The 24,084-nt window shown below is 48.1% G+C and overlaps 1 protein-coding gene across 5 annotated transcripts in view; it reads left to right on the forward strand.

The window, feature by feature from the left end:
* The first annotated feature begins 2,091 nt into the window (after positions 1-2,091).
* Positions 2,092-24,084, forward strand: part of LOC135823851 (uncharacterized) — a 25,189-nt gene continuing 3,196 nt past the window's right edge. The window contains exons 1-4 of one of the 5 annotated variants that reach the window (XR_010554782.1): positions 2,097-2,590; positions 4,671-4,712; positions 15,360-15,463; positions 21,435-21,533. Coding sequence is in view for 1 of the 5 variants with exons in the window: in XM_065336707.1 (XP_065192779.1) it covers positions 13,094-13,711; positions 15,360-15,463 (722 nt within the window). In the remaining 4 variants the exon portion in view is untranslated. The other 4 variants (XR_010554783.1, XR_010554785.1, XR_010554781.1 and 1 more) reach the window with 4 other exon arrangements.

Here is a 24,084-nt window from a genome sequence, read left to right on the forward strand (position 1 = left end):
CCAAGCGTATTGCCAGTGCCATTTTTCAGTTTTGCGTACTCGTTTTTTGGGTAAACATTTTGACTGATTTGGAGTGTAATTTGGAGAATCAAACGAGATACTGTACAACTTCTTTTCCAGTCACAGAGTTCACTTGTGAACCTTACGAATTCAGTACAGTTTTCAACCTGAATTCAGTACAATGTTCAACCTTACGAATTCAGTAAATTTTTCAACCTGAATACAGTACAATTTTCAACCTCACCAGGTCCGCATAACCGTGGTCTACTTCGCTTGATTTTCACAATCTAGGGCTCGTTGGAAAGCTCTTGGCAGGAGCAACGCCAGGATACCAAGCTCCATTATGAAGCTGCCACAAATCAGGCGCCGTAACACAGCAAAGTCATCTTCAAGCATAATATGCAAGCATATTTGTCCCATCAACACCATTCCACTCTCCTTCATCACAGAACGCTGAAATGTTTTCGACGCGATTCAGACTTCAACCGGTTACGTCATTATGATGTGCTCAGTCGCTCCAAGAGCATGCAAAAAGGCATTTTCTCCAAACATGACGAAGAGATCGATCAAAAATTAGGATTTGCCGAGGTAAGAATATCGAAACACGGCGCTCGATATCTCTGGAATCCAACATCGTCACTCTTCGGCGATTGTTGCATTGGATAGCTTGGAGGTTTCGCTACCACGTATACCCTTCGAGTGTTGAATTTTCACAAGAAACGATGGAGTTACAAAGTGTTGTGATCACAGGAGTGTGATTCCCACCTACTTATACAATGTAACGTCATGTACATGTACATGTATGTGCTGTGTACATTATGCGTCATGGGTCTCTTTTTTATTATTCTGTGTTTTAGGCATGTTTTGTGAGCGGATCTTTCATGTGATCGCTGTTTTCGTACACTGTTTAGGTTTTTGGATTCGGATATTTGATTTGAGTTTGTTTTGGACAAGAACTGAAACTAGCACCAATGTTGTCTTGTCTGACTGAACCCAACACAAAGGTTTTAGTAATCTATCATACACGATAGTTTGCGCAATCCATACTGCGGACAAAACTTCGTATTTCCGTAAAAATACAAATGCGGGCGGTAGGCAACACTGCCACCATCCAGTACATTCTGTTATCGCACCCCACGTGAGTGTCTCCATGGTTTGAGCCAATCAGCGGCCTTACTGAGCGTGCAATATTCCCCAGTACACCGCCAGCCAATGATTATGTGGATGCACTGCAGTGCTATATTGCACCCCGGCGAGTGAGCGTGCAAATAACCTATTTGCACGCTCACTTCGAAGCGAGCGTGCAAATATAGGTTATTTGCACGCTCGCTTCGAAGTGGGAATATTGCGAGTCGCTCCGCCAGGGAGTCGCTGCTGACTTGACTGTCGACATGATTGTCATGTTGGGCCATGGCCAGACTGGAGACTGCCTAGCCCAGTATACATGCCATGGTACAACTACAACTGTACAACATGACTACATCAGTACATGACTATCACTGAGTCTGTGCGTGTGGTCATGAATCTCTAGCCTGGGTCCAGCCTGGGTCTGGCCCTGGCTGGGGGGATCTGGCCTTCGCTTCCAGGAGCGGAAGTCAAAACTCAAAGTACTGGTTACCGTGTTACAGACACTGCAGTGTGACTCAATCGAAGCCTGAAAAAACCAAGCTCCCCAACTAATACTTGCCCAAGCACATGCGATGCATAGGCGTAGCGCTAGCGGAGAGTGCGTGTGTGAGAGTAGATGCATGCTTCGGCCACTACCGTACCGACACCAGTCAGTGACTCACCAGGTCGCGGTGGTGACCTGGTGAGCTCGCAGCTGCACTGAGCGGGACATGCGGAAGCGTAGATCTGCGCACTAACCATGCTAACCCATACTGTAATCATGCCCACTACGTAGACCTGGTAGACACTACAGCTCTAGCTCTGCGGACAGTCACAGTGACTCACACAGACCTGCACAGCGAGCACAGCTACCATGGCTACGCCGAGCTAGCAGCAAAGCTGAGAAGTAAAAACTAAAGTCAAGAAGTAAAGACTCAAAGAGCATGGATTGGCGGAGCTGAGCGCCGTGCTTGACTCACGTAGATCAACGGACTGACTACACAGACAGTCACACTACTAATACTATCACTAGGCCATGGCATGAGTGCGGATGCAGAAAATCGCTCGTAGAATCTACTGGCGCAGACTTCTACTAGTAGTAGTAGTAGTATCAGTAGTATGGCGGTAGGACTAGGAGTAGAGCCAGAGGCTTGTCGTCGTGCTGTTTCCTGCCTTCGACCAGACTATGTCATCCTGAGTATCTACACTGCAAGCGTTTCCTCGGCGAAGCAAGTTAAAATTTATTTGTGGCGAAGCAAGCTAGAATTTATTTGCACAATCTTACTCTTTGCCTCTAAGTGACCAGAACATAGTGATCAGAACAGGCCAGCCGGTTATTGAAGCGTGGCGCATAGTCCATAAATAACGTAGTCATGAAGGGATGCCGCAGTTCGCTATTTCTACCTTCAAATGCTACATCTGTTGAAGAGGATAGGTTTCTAGCGGGTTCACGGATTTATTCAGACATGGACTTGGAAGAAAGGTGAGGTTGAAACATAGCTGTACAAATACACAACTAGTTACCTGGACATGAATGCTGCTAAATTTATCACTGGATAAATATCAAGGTCAAGCTAGCTGTTGGTATCAGCGCCGCCGCTACTGTTGCTGCTGTCACCACCAAATCACCGCTGCTGCTGCGGGTGTCGCCACCAGCACCGCCCTACTGCTGCTGTCACCACCAGCATTGCCGCTAGTGCTGCTGTCACCGCCAGCACCTCTCCTAGTCTCCCACTCTCCTAGTCTCCCACTCTCCTACTCTCCTAAGCCACCAGCGTCGCCGGCTCTGCTGCTGTCACCACCAACACAGCTGCTGCTTGAGAACGGGTTTATTCACAACACCAATTGGGCTAATCGCGTTAAACCATGAAGTAAGAGTCAAAGCAAAAAGACAACCCAAATTCGGAAATAAATAGAACACTCATTTGAAATGTAGATTGAACACAGAAGCTGCACAATAAATCGTTATCTAATAAGATTGCCTAGCGGCATGCAAAGGCGAAGTCACGCCTCTGCCCGTGTCAGCACAGCCGGCGGCAATATGCTGCAATGGGGCTCCCGAACATGCAGCGAATGTAAGAGTAGGGATATCACCGTATTTCTTTCTTTCGTAGTAAACCAAGAATACTGTTTGTTTTCGGGAAGAACTACAGTACAGGAGATAGCACAGATAATTTGGATGAAAAATCTTGAAGGATACCAGAGATATGAGGCGTCAAAGTCATACGCCAACCTTCATCATGATGTATGCGGAATGCCATACTGATGTGGCACCAACAGGGTTTTCCGGAAAGCCTAGCAAGCGCTTAGCAACATTACAATATTGTCAGAATGCTATGAAATCTGGCTTGTAGGTGCAATATAGGTGCAATAATTATGGGTGCAATGCAGGTTAGTTAGTCCTAATGTTGACCAAAATATAATATTTCGGCAAGCGATGACCAATGAGAACGAGCGCGGCGCCCGTAGCAACCACCATAGCAACAATGCTAAATCCATTGAACATGAGTTCCATTACTATGAAATTGAAGTGAGCATTGATTGCTATGGTTGTATTATACATGTACAAATAATAAATACAGCAGTTTAGTCTTCAGATGCCCAACTTTAATTTACTGCGGCAGTCACACAGTTGATCAATCATGTACATGTACATTTTACATGTAAAATGCACAATAGTGAAATACGCGTACAATCCAATCACTGACGCGATCCATGTCAGAGCACCACTCCATAGCAATTTCTTTCTGGTTTCAAGGCGACGAGTCGAATACAAAAACATAGCTCACTTTGTCGCAATAGCGAAAGTCTCCGTCAGGTGCAATCTTTCACTAGGGCCAACAAATCATCTGAAACACTCCTAGCGCTTGAACATATTGGGTCCAGAAATTCATTCATTTCGGGCGACCAGGAGGTGAACGTCTTGAAAGCGCGATCAAGAGCGATTCCCCAGCTCGAGAAGAAAGCACTATTCTACATAATTCGAGGTCGCTGAACACGATGGTGGGTGTTCCCTGGCCGTGAACTCCCTCCAAACGGATGAAAAATCCAATTGAAAACTACACTCCTCACAACAAAAAGCTCAAACTACAGTTGCCCAAGCAAGTGCAGCACCAAAACGAGCAGGAAGACCTCAGCTATCAAACGCACCAACTTTCAGCTTTGAAAAAGAAAGCAGGACAAAGTAATTCGAAAAAAACTGCAGCGCAGTCCATGGTGCCACCGCTACCATGCTAATGTACGTGACCCGCGTGAAGGCTGTTTTCAGCTGATTTGTCACGTGACTGAACTCCCTAGTAAGAGGCCCTGCACCCTCTAAAGCACGTGACTGCCCATCGCAGCAGGCAAAACGAAACCCGGGTGCGTAACTCACCCATCACGGCAGAATATACCAAGTCTTTGTTTTTGTCTACAACCAAAGCAGCTAGCGACTTCAGAAATATAGTGGCTTCCTTGCCCGCCACACCCGAGGCCGAAAACACCAGTGGGGTGAATGATGCTCTCTCCACCTGGTTTACTCTTGCACCATACGCCGCCTTCTTCATTCTCCCGTGTGTTCTCAGGTGACTAAGGATTTCCGGACGAGACAGCAAGGACGGCCCAAGGTCAGTGACCCTTACATTAAACTGCCTCTGCTGTCGCCATCAGCACCGCTGGTACATGTCAGCATGAATTTTCCTGGCTCACACCACTTCAAAATGCATGATTTAGGTTGGGTTTAGTGTCAGTGTACCCGATGATCCCAGCAAGTTGAAAGCACTGGTACTGATCTCTATCTACGTTTACACTACAACAATATTAGGAGGATGAAAAAGTGTTTTACTCCGAGTTTCACGCACTAAGCGATCATCAGAAAACAGTAGGGGTGAAATGATTACGCTTTTTGACTATCGAATAAGTTCGGAATAACCTGAACCACTATCGATCGGTTATTGGTTAATTTTTCGATTGTTTCTTCTCGTACAGACAAAAGCCATATTAGAAGCTGAAAATGCGAAAATTAACTTACAAATTTAGAATTTTAAAATAGATCCTGGGGAGAAGAGAATTTTTCCTCGCACATTGGTCTATCTACAATCATACGTGTATAATCATGTATACTGTATGCACAATTGAGTAATCGAAACGTTTCCAATAATCAATTTGTTAGCTTGTAACGAAATCTATTTCGAGTATCCGGTATAATCGATTAAGGGGTAGAAATCAACACAGTCAAAGCTCACAAATATGTACTTTTCTTTTTCTGGTGTACAGTCAACTTTGCGAATAACGACATTCGGCGGGGCATCCGAAAAGTGTCCTTATTCGCAAAGTGTCCTTATACCCGAAGTCCCATTTGAATGTATGTGAACCCATATTGTTGTATAGTATGATATGCATATCAAAACGAATCTCTTTTCATGGTCTATGTCAAAATGTACTTTATTTTCATATTACAATTGAAAGGAACTATAAAGTCAATATGGAAGGGAAATAGATTGAAAAGTTGGCCTTTGGAGCCATCTACATGTACATATACAGGGACATGTACTGTACGTATACAGGGACATGTACTGTACATATACAGGGACATGTGCTGTACGTATACAGGGACATGTACTGTACATATACAGGGACATGTACTGTACGTATACAGGGACATGTACTGTACATATGTTGGACTCAGTAGAGCGTCCAGCCCCTATATGATGTCCAACCCCTATATAGAGTCCATTGGTCCAAAATCCACTGTACAGAGTCCAAACTTGGAATCAACTGTGAGCTCAAAGTTTAGATGGACATCACTCCCTGTATAGAGTCCATTGGTTCAAAATCAACCGTACGGAGTCCAAACTTTGAAATCAACTATAAAGATTAAAGAGTCTTATGTGGACAACACTCCCTGTATAAAGTCCAGCCAATTAGGCATCCCCTATCGAGTTCGAAATTAGACATAGGATCTGCTGTAAGCAGTGAATATAACCAGAAAACGGCCTCTCCCTTTAATCCTTTACATCACTCACTTCTCAATGTAAAAATATGTATTGAGGCGCCACTGCAGCCACTTCATTACATAAAAAAGCCTACAAACACCATCCTCAAATCAAGTGGTCTCTTCGCAGACGCTGCAAATTACAATATCTCAATCATGTAGTGTTGCCAAATAATTGTGCACGCACACACACACATGCACACACCCACACAACGCCAAGAAAATGCCTAGAAAAAAACAAGAATCGAAAGAGAATAATGGAGAGCCCAGGTTGAATTATTTGTTTTCAAATTATTGCGCGCGCGCGCGCGCACACACACACACACACACACACACACACAAACTTGTACAACGTCAAGAAAACACCAAAAAAAGAGTAGAGACACCATACACACGCAACTCCAACAGCCATGCAAACGTCCACCCATTTACAAGTAAAGTCAAGAGGGATAACAAATAATTATACGAAACGAATGCATACCTGGGCGGATGCACGCACGTTTACATACATGTAGTAGTGTAAGAGAGTAACATAGTGCAGTAGTCAGCATAATACTAGCACATGCTGAGAGTGCAATAGCAAGCTTCACCATTGCTCATGGCCATGCAAATGTTCAGCAGCACTCAGTTCCGCAAGCTTCTGAAAATCAGCACACCTGCAACAAATAGATAGCACAAGGATACGCTTATTACCGTAATGATGCACGGGAGCACACAACTACCAAGTTCTCAACGAATGTGAGGCTCAATGAAAATCAATCCACTCAAAGACCTGTGAACAGGTGACGGAGGGGACAATAATCTATTAGTAATACGAGGAATAAGATCGTTTGTGCACACTCAAGACGCACAGACACACCACCATACCTGTAGTGTACACAGTGTTTCACTTCACTGCAACTAAATTGAAATGAGATGATTTGAACAATCTGTACAGCGTTGCCGTCAGTCAGTCTTCCCCAAGATGGAAATGCAATGATTTGTTGTCACGAGGCAGTTTCACTGACACAATGTCATGTTCGTGACATCAAAACGGTTACTTCAAGGAGAAGCTTTTTCTTGTCATTGGCATACAAGCAATCCTCCTACTACTACTAGTACACTGGCACTGCGTTTGTGGATCCCATTGTATTTGACATCATACTAGAGGAAGAGTGTCGTGGAGTTTCACATAATTATCACAGGGATAAAAATACATTTCTCATGAAATAATTATAATAATTGATGATAGCTAGACGATCGTATACGATTGATGCAAAGTCCTTGCAGTCCTTGAGGACTATTACGAAGTGGTTGATTACTTTTAGGGCATTCATTCAAGCAACATCAAACAAACGCGATACGCTCCTTGAAAATGGAAAAAAAATTCAAGCATAACGACAGAACCGTGAGCAGACCAATCGAAACGAGTAAAAGCTTCCTTACCTCAGTCATCGTCCTGCCATGTAGTTGGACAGCCTTTTGACACGGTGGTACAGGCAGCTCTTGTCCAGTCAAACAGGGGTATCCTTGTGGCGTCGAACGAAAGAGAGTGTCAGTGTATCTAACTCGTCAGATTGGAACTGTGCTGAACTTTTCTCTTTCTCCGCTTTCTGCTTTCATCCCTCGCTCTGATGAAACCGTTCAAACGTCTTACTGGCAGCAATGGCCAGCCTAACAGGGGATCCTTGTGGCGTCGAACGAAAGAGAGTGTCAGTGTACCTGACTCGTCAGATTTGAACTGTGCTGAACTTTTCTCGTTCTGCAATTTCTGCTGTCATCCCGCGCACTGATGAAACGTCTTCAGAGAACCACAAGACGCTTTCCAGATTTGATTTTGAACGTCTCCTTATCCTCCTTGGTTACCTCGTGACAGATTACTGTCAGCAACTTCACAGCAGAACTGGCAGCCATGGCTGAAGTGAAGAAAGGAATGCGCTGCCACCAGGCAAGCAAAACTGAAAATGAATTGTTCTTTTTCGGGCACAACACACAGGACAGCGTGACTGGATAAAACTGGACTCCTGGACTGTGAATAGGGGACTGGTAGAAAAAGTGTACTCCTTATAGGGGATTGCGCGGCAGGTTGAAGCTGATCAAAACTGAGTGGACTCCTGGACTCTGTATAGTGGATTTTGGACCAATGGACTCTATATAGGGTGCTGGACATCATATAGTGCATGGACTCTATACTGAGTCCTACACATATACAGGGACATGTACTGTACGTATACAGGGACATGTACTGTACATATAATTATGATGATTACTGTACAATCATGTACACCATACAACTACATGTATATGTAGCTGTGCCGATCACTACAACTGCATGTATTTACATGTAGAAGCAAAAAGTAACAATAATAAAAGCACCCCCCACCCCCCTTGGCTGCATCTTCTTGCATGTGTACCTTTATCCATCGCCATGGGTTCTGGTACTTCTGCATGACAGGTACTTGAAGTAGCTGTCAAAAGCCCAGAAAGTCGTTATTCAAGCAGTGGATATGACCTCGGGGCACTAAAAGCTTGTTGTTATTCACGAATTGTCGTTATTCAGATAGTCGTTGTATCCGAAATTAAATGTATACAGTTAGATGGGACTTTGCTCTGGGCATGGAAATTCTGTCGTTATTCGCGAATTGTCGTTATATCCGCAGTCGTTATTAGCCAAGTTGACTGTACTTGTGAACCACTCTATCACCACTGCCGTGTTCCTCCATGCATTGATCTGCAGCTGGGGGCGGAGCTGTTTTAGAGCGGTATCGAGTATGGACTTGGAGACTATGCCAATCTCACTCTTTGAGGGATTAATGAGCCGGCATGGTAGGGACCGGGAAAGGTGTCCTTAGGAACCTTCAGCGTGATGTATGCGTCCTTCTTTGCCTTGCGTCCCATCTGGCGTCCAGCTCCAGAGTACGTGTACACCCCCAAGGTTTTGAGTAGTGAGAAAGATTCTACTTGGTCCGCGTCATCAATATTATTGTCGCTTATCTTTCAGCTTGGTTTATATGTCGGGGATGCTCACTTGGCAGCCCATTTCATCCCATTAATGGTTAGTAAGTTAGTTTACTAGTACCTGAAAGGTCTAGCTAGATTTGGAGTTGATTTCGAGAGCGACGGGTGGGTGATTCTGATTGATACCACGCCGCATAAAATATATTTTCTTGTCACACTGCACAGGTAAGAGCAGCGCGACGCACAATAAAGTAATCGGCTACTATACTCGAAATCAGTTCCATTTTGCAAAACGGCTGAGAAGGCTCACCTCGGGGATCGCTCGACAAGCTGAGATCGTAGTTCCCTCACCTCCAGCTCAACGCTCGGAGTATCCAGCGCCCGTGGAGATTTACTCAGTACTGTACGCGTCGTCGTCGTTCAATATAAAATCTTGCAAAGAACGGCGACTGATTTGAACCACACAGGTAGTCGTGTTGCCCACGCGAAGTCATATAGAGAAGGCAACCGTCACGATCGACTTCCCTTTAGAAAGTAGCCAGGCAGCGGAGAGGAATAGAGATGAGCTTGCAAAAGCGAGAGAGCAATCCAGAGCCGAGAGCAGCGACGAGGAGGACCAACAAAAGTATGAACACTTCCTTGGACAATACATTCCTCATGGCTAGTTGTCATTCTATACCTTACCTTCTATCGTACCACGTTTTATCACCTCAAGTGCACACGTTGTTGTCCAAAGTCTAATTTCAAATTGTCGAAAGATAAGCGACAATATTGCTGATGCTGACCAAGTATCTAAATGTACATTGCCAAGGTTTTGAGTAGTGCTCAAACGAGCACTCTATGCTATCGAACGAGTAGTGCCACTATCGAGTTGAGTACCCTATAACACAACCTAGTCGCTCTAATGTGCACATTCCCAGCACGCCAACTTTAGCTTCAAATTGAGCACACATGTTCATTGTACAGGGTAGGTCAAGTTTCGCCCAAAGTCAGTGACATCTCTCGGACTGATTTTTCTCTCTTTCACTTGCATCTACATAGCTAAACACTTCCAGTAATAGAGGCACAGCTCTCAGGCGCATACGCAGGGTCACCTCTAGGGGGGTTTCCAACCGAATCCCAAACAACCAGTAACAAAGTGTGTGTAAGTGTGTTAGTTTTAACCCTTCCTAAAGAGCCGTAGGAAATTTTCAAAATTATGCATTTTTTCGTGTTGTTTGGATCATAACTTCAGTTCTACTCACTCAATCTTCATTATATTGGGCTTCCTGGAAGTGGAAAGGTATCAGGGAGAGAATGAGGTCGACCATGATAGCCAGGACACAGTACAGTCATATACATATCCAGCGCTATAGGCTATAGCGGTAGAGTGCAGCGACGGTGCGAAAAATGCCCCAAACAGGCCCAAACGCGTCCTGCTCCAGCGATTTCGTTTTTCTTGATCGCAGAGTTTCGACTTTTTCCTGTGTACTCTTGAAAATATCACAAGGGAAGCCCCTGCAAATTTGAGCAAATCAGCGTGACGAAAATCTCAAATTCTCGATTCTCAAGTCGCACTGCGCGCTTTTGAAATTGCCAAGATCGCGGCTCAATTTAGGAATGATTTATCTCACGATACATTGCTCGCAGCGCTTCACAAATTGTTTTAACCGACAGCTGAGAGTTTTCTATTCGACCTGGATATTTGGATCGTTGGATTTGAGCGAGATTTGACTGAGTTACGATCTTTTGAAGTTTTGCATTCTTGCCAGATCGATCATGCGCCCTACCAATAAATGCCCAAAAACGTTGCTCGTTTGGAACATTTGGGGGGTTTACGGGCAACGGGAACCCCCCCCCCCCCCCCCTGCGTACGCGCCTGGCTCTGACTTCGTCGAGAGGAACTACATAAATAGACTTTGTCAGTTTGTGCTGCACAAAAAAGTCATGACAGCATACATTCCTCTACTATACGTGTATGCTATCGAGTATCGAGCCCCTTTTGAATTCAAGTCAAGTACTCAGCGAGCGTGTACTCGAGTACTCGGTGTATTCCTTTGAGCACTAGCGTTGAGAACTGGAAAAGCTTTCTATCTACATGTACCAGGCTGTAACTGTTCTTCTATCATGACATCATGACACTACGGAGAATTAGCAAGACGGAATCCGCGTTCGTGTTCGCACTCCAAGCAAAGTCGAACTCAGTGATGGAATTTTGCATTGAGAAGGATTAGCAAACAGAATTCACACATGCATGACGTTGACACGTCGTACATTGCTCACAGACAGTACGGCATTGTAAATTGATGACTGTCCTGACACGAATCCGCGATTTGTGTTTCGACTACTTTTCCAAACGAAAAATGCGAAAGTTTGCAATCCAGTTTGCGAACCGAAAAATGTTCGTGAACACGAATGCGAATTTCGTCTTGCTAATCCTCCGTATTGTAGGTGTCTCTTTCCCCGCTGCTGCTGCTGCTGCTGGTGCTGCTGCTATGGTGCGTATTTATGTTTTGGAATACAGGTGGTGGAAGGTGGAGCTGCCCAGCCCGTTCGTCGACGCTTCCACGACTTGCCGACATGGCTGGAGGCATGGACTCTCTTCATGAACATCGTGTGTTCTGCCAACCCGCCTGCAGGAGATGCTCTCATACCAAGCCACCATTGTTGCAGCCAACAGGCAATACTATCCGGAGGCTTGGCTGTCGTACGACACCCAGTTTCGCTCTGCCATTTCTGCTCAGCCAGGCAAGCGCTTTGACGTCATCGACATCAATCTGTGGCAAATGTCCGTGACTAGCCAATCAAGGCCCACATGTGAGTCCTGCCGCCTCGTCCATCCCGGAGGCGGCCAGTGTCCCTTTCTCCGCAACGTAACAACCAGCAAGCCTTCAATGGGGTCCGTACGGTGTCTAATGGCCAACCGATCTGCCGGAACTTCAACGCTGGGCGTTGCAGTCTCAGCAGGTGCAAGTACGCCCATGTCTGCACCCGCTGCGGGTCCAAGGACCACAACGGATCTAAGTGCGGTAGGCGCCAGTAACTGTGCTGCTTTGGCTGCAGCTCCCGCGATTGTACATATTTCTCCCTGCACTTCACGTTCCACTGATTTCACAAGCGCATGTCCTGCTGTCCACACGCCCTCTCTGTTTCTCGCTTCGAATCACTGCTTCGTAACCACCCTGACAGTTCATTGGCTTCGTATGTTATTAACGGCCTCCGCTGCGGCTTTGACATTGGCTTTACCGGCAACCGCATAACTAACCAACACTAGTCCAACCTCTCATCAGCATTCCAGCACTCTGCATTTGTGTCTGCACAGCTCACCGCTTCCTGCAACGCCGGCTACACGGCTGGCCCATTTGACTCGCCCCCATTCTCATTTATGTACTGCTCTGGCATTGGCGCCGTTCCGAAAAAGAATGGCAAGCTACGCTTGATACACCACCTGTCCAGCCCTGCCGGCTCCAGCGTTGACGACGGGATCCCTGCCGAACCTTTCTCTTTGCAGTACATCAGCATTGATGAAGCCATTAGCATCATTATGTCCTCCCCGTCTCCTGTCTATCTCTCTAAACTCGATGTGAAGAGCGCTTTTCGTCAAATACCTGTCCGCCCACAGGATTGGCATCTCCTAGGCATCCTGTGGCAGGGTAAGTACTACTACGACCGTGTCTTGCCATTTGGGCTTCGCTCTAGCCCAGCGGTATTTGATGCAGTGGCAGCCACCATCGAATGGATAATGCACCACGAATTCTCCATCCCTAAATTGCTGCATTTCCTGGACGACTACTTGTGCGTGAGCGTGGGCCAGGCAGTGGCGAATCGGCAGCTGGCCATTCTTCTCCGTGCATTCTCATACCTCGGAGTCCCGCTCGCGCCTGCGAAGGTGGAAGGCCCGTCTCGTACCCTGACATTCCTGGGCATTATCCTGGATTGTGAGAAGATGGAAGCCCGGCTCCCTGACGACAAATTGGCTGACATCAAGCGCCTGTTGACTGCAGCGAGCATCAACCCTACCATGTCTCCCTCGAACTCGAATCTCTTCTGGGGAAACTCTCCTTCGCTGCAAGAGTCATCGTACCCGGTCGGACATTTATGCGGCGCCTGTGGTCTATTTGCAGTCGCTACCAGCAGCCTCACTACCGCATCAGTCTGACTACCGAGTGCCAGGAAGATATCCAATGGTGGCTACGGCTCCTGGAAGAATGGAACGGAAAATCATTCTTCCTGTTCCCAGATTGGACACCATCTCCAGACTTGGAGCTGTTCACTGATGCCAGTGGCACCCTGGGCTGGGGCGCATTCAACAGCGGCCGCTGGCTTCAAGGGACCTGGTCGTCTGAGCAACTCGCTCACAGCATTGAGTGGAAGGAGCTCTACGCGTTGGTCACAGCGTGCTGCACGTGGGGCAAGGAATGGCGCCAGCTTCGTATCACAATGCACTGTGACAACAAGGCTGTGGTAGATTGCATCCGCTCCGGCACATCCAAGTCACCGCCAGTGATGACCCTGATCAGGGAGCTGTTCTTTGTGTGCGCCCGCTTCAATTTCACCGTCGCTGCTGCTCACATTGCTGGCCAGTCTAACTGCATTGCCGATTCGCTGTCTCGTTTCCGCATGGAGGAATTTCGGCGTCTCGCCCCAGCTGCTCAAGCACAACCAGACCAAGCAGTGCTGCCATTCCAGTCGATGCAATATAGCCTTGACATACAGGTACCGATTGTCATTGCTAAATTGTCGTATTGAGAACCTGCGTTGGATTTCATCCATCTGCATGCCTACCTTTATCCATCTCGTGCCTTAATTCACTTGTTCTGAGCTCTCGTGCATTGGTGGTGAACGCTTGCTGGGGTGCCGTGTGCTGGTTTTCTGGGAACAGCTTCCTTCAACTGGTTGCTTTGCTGCTACTATCTCTGCTTAAAATTGCATACTATTGGTCGGCTGTTTGCGACGCCAATCAGTAGTCATTGCACCCGGTCGTGGGTACTATTGCCGCTCAAGCATGAGCGATTGCTTTGGCCGTTTGCAACGCCAACTGCTTCACCCTGGTTGGCTGTTTGCAACGTCGATCAGGGAACTTTGCACCCGGTCGCGGGTACTGCTGCGGCTCAGTCGTGAGCGATCACTTTGGCTGTTTGCAACGCCAATCGCTTCACCAGTTGATCGAAACCAGCACACTGGTGTACCCCAATCATCCTTGTGCGGTGTTGTGAGAATACGTGGGTATGCATGCAGCTTTGCTCTGTGACTTTCCATTGCATGTAGTCACTTGGCTCTCCCATTTCCTATACACTGTTCTGATGCATTCGGGTGCAAGCGCTAAGGGGTGTTGGCCACGCTCATTTCCGGACACTCAGGGCTATGGGTCATCGTCCTGCTGACATTTCTAGACTCTCTTGGCTCCGCCAAGATCCTGCTCCGGCGGTCGACAAGTGTCAGACTCTCTTGGCTTTGCCAAGATCCTGCTCCGGCAGTTGACAAGTCTCTCGTGGATTCTTCTCCGGCAGTGTCCACCCTGCCGACCCTGAATCTCTCTCTATGTAGCCTCTCACTCCGCTGGCCAGCACTCCCTCGTAGCTCAAGTCGCATTTTGTTGTAGTTTATATGTGTGTGTGTGTGTGTGTGTGTGTGTGTGTGTGTGTGTGTGTGTGTGTGTGCGTGCGTGTGCGCGTACATGTTTGTGTGCATGCAGTCATGCGTTGTGTGTGTGTGTGTGTGTGTGTGTGTGTGTGTGTGTGTGTGTGTGTGTGTGTGTGTGTGTTTGTGTGTGTCCCATATGGTGCAGTGGTATGTGCAGCGATTTCCAATCGATAGGTTGCGGGTTCAATTCCCGACAATTATGGTCACACACGTCATTCTTCTGTTTCTTAGACTACTCCTGACTTTTCTTTCATTCTCCTGGGTGGTTACCAACAGCCAGTGCATGCCGGAGTATGTGGTGTGATGTGTGTGTGTGAAAAAAAAGCAAAAAAGATAAAGATCCGAAAGTAGGGATTCACTGGCCAGAAAAAGCCACTTCATAACTGTGCGGTGTAGACCAGGCTGAATAGTGGCGGTCAATTCTTCAGCCTTGCAAGCAGTTGAATGGTGCAATCCCAGCACAAGCTGCTATGGCTTCTGCTGTAGCATTCGCTATCATCGCCTCCGGCGATGGGCGTCAAATGGTCAAATGGTGTGTGTGTGTGTGTGTGTGTGTGTGTGTGTGTGTTATGTGTATGTGTATGTGTGTTTGTGTGTGTGTTTGTGTGTGTGTGTGTGCCATATGGTGCAGTGGTTTGTGCAGCGATTTCCAATCGATAGATTGCGGGTTCGTGTGTATGTGTGTGTGTTTCTGTGTTATACATCTGCTGCTTTTCTTTAGACTTGGTGTACGGTTGGCTCATCTCATAGTCTAACTGACATACTTCGATCAGTGCTTTCAAAGAGAACATCTCCTCTCGCAGATAGAGTCCTTCTAGACCAGAGGTAAGCCACAATGCAAATTTGGGTCTGCAGGTGCGTGGGCGCGCGAGCGCGCGGGTGTGTGTGTATGTGTGTCAGCTAGTTCGGTAATCAATGGTGCTAGTGAAGCTTATATCAGATCCACTCTGATTTAGTCACCCACACTAGTAGCAAGTATTACCTTCACTGGGGTCAGGGGTAACTGCAGTTGGATCCCAGGACGTATACTCTGATGCCGTCAATCCTTTTTCTGCACCTTGTCCTTACCCACTTACTGAGGTGTGGTGAGCCCATAAGTGGGATCATTTTCAAGTCCACCCAGAGTTTTGGGGATTTGAGGGGGTGTCGGCTGTTGGGCGGTTCAATAGCCAATTGAGTCATCTTTCCAAGATTCCTTTTGAGTCTCTCTTCCCTCTCCCGGGGAGACCCACGTGACCAGTTTTGGCAGTGAGCAACAAGCACAAGTACAAGTGTGTGTGTGTGTGTGTGTCCCATATGGTGCAGTGGTATGTGCAGCGATTTCCAATCGATAGGTTGCGGGTTCGATTCCGGACGATTATGGTCACACACGTCTTTCTTCTCTTTCTCAGACTCCTCCTGACTTTTCTTTCATTCTCCTGGGTGGTTACCAACAGCCAGTGCATGCCGGAGTATATGGTGTGATATGTGTGCGTGAAAAAAAAGTAGTGATTCACTGGCCAGAAAAGCCACTTCATACCTGTGTGGAGTAGACCAGGCTGAATAGTGGTGGTCAATTCTTCAGCCTTGCAAGCTGTTGAATGGTGCAATCCCAGCACAAGCTGCTATGGCTTCTGCTGTAGCATCGCTATCATCGCCTCTGGCGATGGGCGTCCAATGGTCCAATGGTGTGTGTATCATTATGGTGATAATTAGGCAGATTAATGGGTGCACGCAGCTTCGTGCTACCGCTCAAACTATGCTGCTATGTTTGCTGTTGCTGTATACTCATGCTTTCCTACTGTCTACGGTCGTGTGCACTGCACTTCACAGTGACGAAGTCGGCCAAACAGCATTGTGCATGCGCGCGTGGTACTCTAGGTGACGTGACACTCTCCGTGCCATTGAACGTGACATTCACCGTGTCGGCAACGTGCGACGTGGCATTTGCCATGGCATATACCGTAAAGTCCGCTGCAAACGCCCACCCCATTTTTGCAAGATCTGCTGGCCTATATGCACTGACCCCATGCACTTTCACCCCTACTGTACGAAAGTGCATCTCACACCGTAGCGCGAGGAATGCTTTGCTACGGTAAACTATGTCCATTTTCTGGGTTTCAAAATGTTTTTGGGCACTAGTTACGAGCTAGCTCCTAGTGATTTTATGATGTTGGTTGTTAAATTTCGAAAATCCAAACGGGAGTTGCTTCGGAATAAACAGGTGAGGTAGCGAAGAACAGACTATTGCAGGAACCAAATACACTTCTGACGGTGTTTCAAGCCATCATTTCCAAATCACGCAAAGCGCAATGGCAAGGGTTTTTCTCGAGCACTTCAGAGTTTTCAACAAGTTAGCAGCGACTTTGTAGGTGTAGCTTCTGTGACATCCCCCCCCCCTGTTCGACTTGCAACTGCAATACTGCGACCGGTCAAGTCGTTGAATGACGCTTCGTCAGAACAATCACCGTTCCATTCTGAAAGCGCGACATCGTGGCAATGCAGAAATTTTATGATTTGAAAACCAGATGGATTCTACGGCATTACTTCATGAAGAACGAACTAATAACAAAGACAACTCATTCATCGTGTTGAGTTCGAAACAGGACGACTGACGACACATTATCCAGACATTACAACGGGAACAGGTAGGTTGGGGGAACGACATTTATTATAGACGACGAGACAAGAGACCAAGACGAACGAAACGACTACATTGAAGAGTGAGAAAAGAGAGAATGAAAGCAAGTCTGAACGGCAAGATGAAGGGCCTGGGTAGCTATGGCAAATATGGGCGCGCAAGTAGCTACCCAGGCCAACGGAACAAAAGGAGACAAAAGGTGAGTACGCAGGTGCATGCAGGCCAGCTAGAAAAGGTACGGGAGGAGGTACCTAACATACCACCCCTCCATGAAAAAAATCCCGCGTCCTCGCGGAGAGAAAAAAAGAGAGAAAAAGATTTAAAAAAATGACTGAAGGAGAAAAAACACACACACACAACGCACGGGCCTCACAAAAGTGTGTACTAAAAAATGCACTACAGATCATTACAAGCGTCAACGTTCCTGTACTACTTATACTATAGTGTGTACATGTACATTGCCAATAACAACGGGCCCAAACGCCCCTTCAAAACATGGCACCAAAAATAACTATTGGAGTTCGACGAGGGACTTGAATTGTATTCTGATGACTAGTATTGTGCACGGCTAATAGAGCCTAGTTACTCTTCAATATACGACATAAATAAGAGAGCGTGGCTCACCATGATCGGACCCCTAATATTAATGAAGGACACCCGCGCGCGCACACACACTACAAAAAAAATTCACGAAAATAAATTTGACGAAGAAGGAACGCATACAAAAAAAGAAAGAGAGAAAGGTAGCTGACCTGCATGGCTTGAAACGAGACGAGGTTGACATAGACGAGACGAGGTTGGCGTAGGAGAGACGAGGTTGATAGACGAGACGCGGTTGGAGACGAGACGAGATGGACCTGGACGAGACGAGGTGGACATAGACGAGACGAATGGCGGTTGAGGACGACTGGGCATGGGATGATCTCAGGGTCGTGGGTTGATCAATAATCGGGCGCCAATGTTGAGTTCGAAACAGGACAACTGACGACACATTATCCAGACATTACAACGGGAACAGGTAGGTTGGGGGAACGACATTTATTATAGACGACGAGACAAGAGACCAAGACGAACTAAACGACTACATTGAAGAGTGAGAAAAGAGAGAATGAGAGCAAGTCTGAACGGCAAGATGAAGGGCCTGGGTAGCTATGGCAAATATGGGCGCGCAAGTAGCTACCCAGGCCAACGGAACAAAAGGAGACAAAAGGTGAGTACGCAAGTGCATGCAGGCCAGCTAGAAAAGGTACGGGAGGAGGTACCTAACAATCGTATGAAAGGAAATCTCGACTGAAGTTTTTTTCTTTGCAGCAAGATAATGACAATCGCTTTTGTAGAGCCTCTTGGTAAGACATATCCAGTTTGTAGGCATTATAGTCGTTCTCGTACACATTTAACCTTAATGCCAGTTTTCTACAACTATATTGACCTGAAAAAGACGAAAATAGTATGGACCCGCTGGGGTGGGGGTCTGCAGCGAAGTGGGCGTTTGCAGCGAAGTGGGCGTTTGCAGCGAAGTGGGCGTTTGCAGCGAAGTGGGCGTTTGCAGCGAAGTGGGCGTTTGCAGCGAAGTGGGCGTTTGCAGCGAAGTGGGCGTTTGCAGCGAAGTGGGCGTTTGCAGCGAAGTGGGCGTTTGCAGCGAAGTGGGCGTTTGCAACGAAGTGGGCGTTTGCAGCGAAGTGGGCGTATGCAGCGAAGTGGGCGTTTGCAGCGAAGTGGGCGTTTGCAGCGAAGTGGGCGTTTGCAGCGAAGTGGGCGTCGACCCGCTGGGGTGGGCGTTTGCAGAGAAGTGGGCGTTACCCGCTGGGGTGGGCGTTACTCGCTGGGGTGGGCGTTACCCGCTGGGGTGGGCGTTACCCGCTGGGGTGGGCGTTACCCGCTGGGGTGGGCGTTACCCGCTGGGGTGGGCGTTTGCAGAGAAGTGGGCGTTACCCGCTGGGGTGGGCGTTACCCGCTGGGGTGGGCGTTACCCGCTGGGGTGGGCGTTACCCGCTGGGGTGGGCGTTACCCGCTGGGGTGGGCGTTACCCGCTGGGGTGGGCGTTACCCGCTGGGGTGGGCGTTACCCGCTGGGGTGGGCGTTACCCGCTGGGGTGGGCGTTACCCGCTGGGGTGGGCGTTACCCGCTGGGGTGGGCGTTTGCAGCGGACTTTACGGTATATGTGATGCGCTCAACGTGGGCGTCATGCGACGTTCGCTCGACGTTTGCTCGACATGATTTGCTAGAGCTCGCGTCGCTATAAATTTCGATCCGTACTGTGTGTGGTTCATTCTTGTCTGCTCGTTGTGTTTCACCTTCCGACCTCCCATTTCTCATCACTCATTTACTTTGATAAAGTGAATAAAAAGGGTGTTGGCCATGCTCATTTCCGGCTACTCAGGGCCCTCAGTCGCCGTCCCTCGGACATATCTAGACTCTCTTGGCTCTGCCAAGATCCTGCTCCGGTAGTCGACTGGTCTCTTGTATATACTTGGCTCCGCCAAGATTCTGCTCCGGCAGTGTCTACCCGGCCGACTCTGAATCTCTCTGTGTCTAGCCTCTCACTCTGCTGGCCAGCACTGCCCCGTACCGCAAGTTTCTGTGTGTTGTATTTAATGTCTGCACATGTGTGTATGTATGTCCATATTCGTGTGTGTGTGTGTGTGTGTGTGTGTGAGTGTGCGCGTGTGTGTGTCTGTATGTGTGTGTGTGCGTGTGCGCGTGTGTGTGTGTGTGTGTGTGCAGGTGCGCATACAGGTGTGTGTGTGTGTGTGTGTGCATGCATGCGTGCGTTTGTGTGTGTGTGAGTGCGTTTGTGTGTGTATGTGTGTATGTGTGTTTGTTTGTGTACATGTGTTTGCGTGTGTGTGTATGTGTGTGTGTTTGTATGGGTGTGTATGTTTGTGTGTGTGTGTGTGTGTGTGTGTGTGTGTGCGTTTGCGAGTGCGAGCACATGTGTGTGTGTGTGAATGTGTGTGTTTGTGTGTGTGTATGTGTGTTTGTGTGTTTGTGTGTGAGTGTGTTTGTGTGTGTGTGTGTGTGTGTGTGTGTATGTATGTATGTGTGTCTTGTGTGTGTGGGTGGGTGTCCCATATGGTGCAGTGGTATGTGCAGCGATTTCCAATCGATAAGTTGCGGGTTCGATTCCCGACGATTATGGTCACACACGTCTTTCTTCTCTTTCTCAGACTCTTCCTGACTTTTCTTTCATTCTCCTGCAGAGGTCTAGCCAGGATTTTATGCCAGCCGGCCAACGTTCTAGTTAAAATGCATCGTTCTGGGGGCTGCGCCCACAGACCCCCGCCATCAGTCACGTATCCACACAGACACACACACACACACACACACACCACTACAAATCTTTCATTGCAGCTTGCATGTCCTTTCGCTTCGTCCAATTATGGGCATTCATCAGGCAGTTGTGACAATGTGATTATAGGTAAATTAACAAAATATGAAAAGGAAGCAAACAGCTACATGAGCATGGATCATGTGTTCACCAAGGTCATGTCTGCATGCAGTGTACATTGGTCATCTGACAAGTCCCAGCCTAGTCACAGCCGTGTACACCACCAGAAGCAGTGAACCATGACCCAACCTGTTACATTTTACTGACGTACTCAAGTGCATACTCAAGTGCATTTGAGCTTGTGTGAAGAGCTAGCACTGAGCCTGATTAGCCAGTGCTACGTAGTGTACTGTACATACCTACGCCTAGGATATGGGTTGTACTGCACCATCTAGACTCAAGTGCTAGTGCAGTGCACTACAGTCTACATGGGGGTGACTGCAGCCGGCCAAAATTACCCTTGGAGCTGTCTCAGCCGGCAGGTCGCCCGGCTGAGCCGGCTTTGGCTAGATCACTGCTCCTGGGTGGTTACCAACAGCCAGTGCATGCCGGAGTATGTGGTGTGATGTGTGTGCGTGGAAAAAAATAAAAAAGACCAAAAAGTAGGGATTCACTGGCCAGAAAAAGCCACTTCATAGCTGTATGGTGTAGACCAGGCTGAATAGTGGCGGTCAATTCTTCAGGCTTGCAAGCTGTTGAATGGTGCAATCCCAGCACAAGCTGCTATGGCTTCTGCTGTAGCATCCTTATCATCGCCTCCGGCGATGGGCGTCCGATGGCCCAATGGTATGTCTGTCTGTGTCTGCGTCTGTGTGTTTGTGGGTGACCCCTCTGCTGCTGTTTTTTAGACTTGACGTTCGGTTGGCTCATCTCATAGTCTAGCTGACATAATCAGTGCTTTGAGAGAGAACATCTCCTCTCGCAGATAGAGTCCTCCTAAACCTGAGGTAAACCACAATGCAAAATTTGGGTCTGCAGGTGTGTGTGTGTGTGTGTGTGTGTGTGTGTGTGTGTGGTGATAATGCAGATTAATGGGTGCACGTAGCTTCGTGCTACCGCTCAAGCTATGCTGCTATGTTTGATAGTACTGTTGCTGTATACTCATGCTTTGCTACTGTCTACGGTCGCGTGCGCTGCACGTCACGGTGACCATGTCGGCCAAACAACATTGTGCATGCACGCGTGGTACCAGGCGCGTGCCCCGTATGGGTTCCTGGGTGCCCGGAACCCCCCTTTTTCGCTCAAAATGCAGGATTTTGCTTCATTTTTTGAAACTTTTCTGGGGGGAGGCCCCCGAACCCCCCCCCCCCTTGAACGGCACCGGCGCACGCGCCTGGGTACTCTAGGTGACGTGACACTCTACGTGTCATTAAATGTGACATTCAATGTGTTGGCGAAGTGCGACGTGGCATTCACCATGGCATTTGTATGTTGCGCTCAACATGGGCGTCATGTGACGTTCGCTCGACGCTTGTGGTGGCATAAACACAGTTTGAATTTCCCCGCCTGATTGCCACTCACAAAATACTGTTTGACTGAAGTTATTCTATTCGCTGAGTCGAGAGAGCTCTACAATTGTAGCTCTATCGTTACTGAATTAATTGTTACTGACATTGGACACAGAACAAGAAGGATTGGACTTCATCGTCATCAGACGCACCATTACAACAAAAACGTGAGACTCCTCGAGTGCAGTCAGCCCGCCAATAACATCATCGCCAAAGGATCAAGCATGCGCATCAAAACTGCCAGCACTGCACATCGCCATGGTAAATATGGCGATAGACAAAAAAGGAGAAAATTGACGTGAAACATTCAAACTGAGGTATTTTAGCATTCGCGAACGTTACGTAAGATCGAGTTCGCGTCGACAAAGTGAATAAAAGGGGTGTTGGTAACGCTCATTTCCGGGTAGTCACGGCACTCTGTCGTCGTCCCTCAGACCTTTCTAGACTCTCTTGGCTCCGCCAAGATCCTGCTCTGGCAGTCGACAAGGCTCACACTCCGCTGGCCAGCACTCCCCCGTACCGCAAGTTGCTGTGTGTTGTAGTTAATGTGTGTGTGCATGCGTGCATGCATGCGTGTGTGCATAGGTACGTGCATGCATGCGTACATGCACGCGTGCGTGTGTGCGTGATGGTAGTTCTGAGATATATTTGGCCACTTCCTGCAGCTTCAGTTGAATAGATAATTAAGTATAGGCAGAAGACACCCACCACATTCCCACTTGTGCTGTGGTTTATTCGCTGTTGAAATTCAAGTAGGTAAATCAGAACGTCAAAAAAGAACTGGGAAGCTGGCGTGTGTCTGCAGGTGCATGTGTGTGTGTGTGTGTGTGTGTGTGTGTGTGTGTGTGTGTGTGTGTGTGTGTGTGTGTGTGTATGCGCCGCACGCCCTTCTTTGCAAGGGCGTGCGTGCGACAGGTAGTCGAGAAGGCATTCGAACACCGCTGTAAGGCCTTTCTCGTTTTCATCGATCTCCGCAAGGCGTACGACTCGGTACCACGCGCTGCGCTGTTGCTGGCCCTTGAGGTGTATGGTGTGCCTGGGTCACTCATCCAGCTGATTGACGGCTTCCATTCAGGCATGCAGGCTGCTGTTCGGGTTGATGGTGATGTGTCTGGGAGCATCTCGGTTGAGAATGGTTTGCGGCAAGGGTGCGTTATGGCCCCACTGTTGTTTAACCTGTACTTTGGTCTTGTGTTGGAAGCATGGCGTTCAGCTATAGCAGCAGCTGATGTTAACGGTATGTCCCTGATATCTTCAATCCATGGAAGTGGTAATCTATTTCCCAAGCGAACCCGTCAAACTGGCACGACATCGGTCAACGACCTGGAGTTTGCAGATGATGCAGCACTACTTGCACCATCCCTTGAGTCAGCTCAACTGGCTTTGGAGCTGTTAGCAACGTTGCTTCTTCCTTCGGCTTGACTCTGAGTACAGCGAAGACCAAGTTCATGGCCGTTGGTGCAAATTTATCATGTGCTGACCGCCTTCCGCTCTTTGTTGGTCCGGAGGAGATCGAAAGTGTCAATTCCTTTGTGTATCTTGGCTCTGTGATAACTGCTGACACCCGCTCATCTGCATATGTGGCCAGAAGACTCGGTAAGGCAGCGGCAGCTTTCGACCTTATGCGCCGTGTCTTTCTTGACCGAAACCTTTCCATCGCCATCTTTACGATGTTTGCGTTCTGTCCACATTGCTCTATGCCTGTGAGTGCTGGACTCCGCTGAAGAGAGACATGGTTGCCATCAACAACTTCCACCACCGCTCTCTCAGGTTCATTCTGGGTGTGTCCCGGCTCGATCAACAGCTGCAGCATGTCAACAACCAGGAGCTGCGAAGACGCTGGGGTGATATGGCACTGCCATCTGATACCGTCAGACACCGCCGTCTGCAGTGGCTTGGGCATGTCGCCAGAATGCCAGATAACCGGCTTCTGAAGCTGATACTGTTTAGCTTCTTCTCAGATACACGCCCAGCCTGTGGGCCACGACTG

Source organism: Sycon ciliatum, chromosome 1 (assembly GCF_964019385.1).
Source record: "Sycon ciliatum chromosome 1, ocSycCili1.1, whole genome shotgun sequence".
NCBI classification, from domain to species: Eukaryota; Metazoa; Porifera; class Calcarea; order Leucosolenida; family Sycettidae; genus Sycon; species Sycon ciliatum.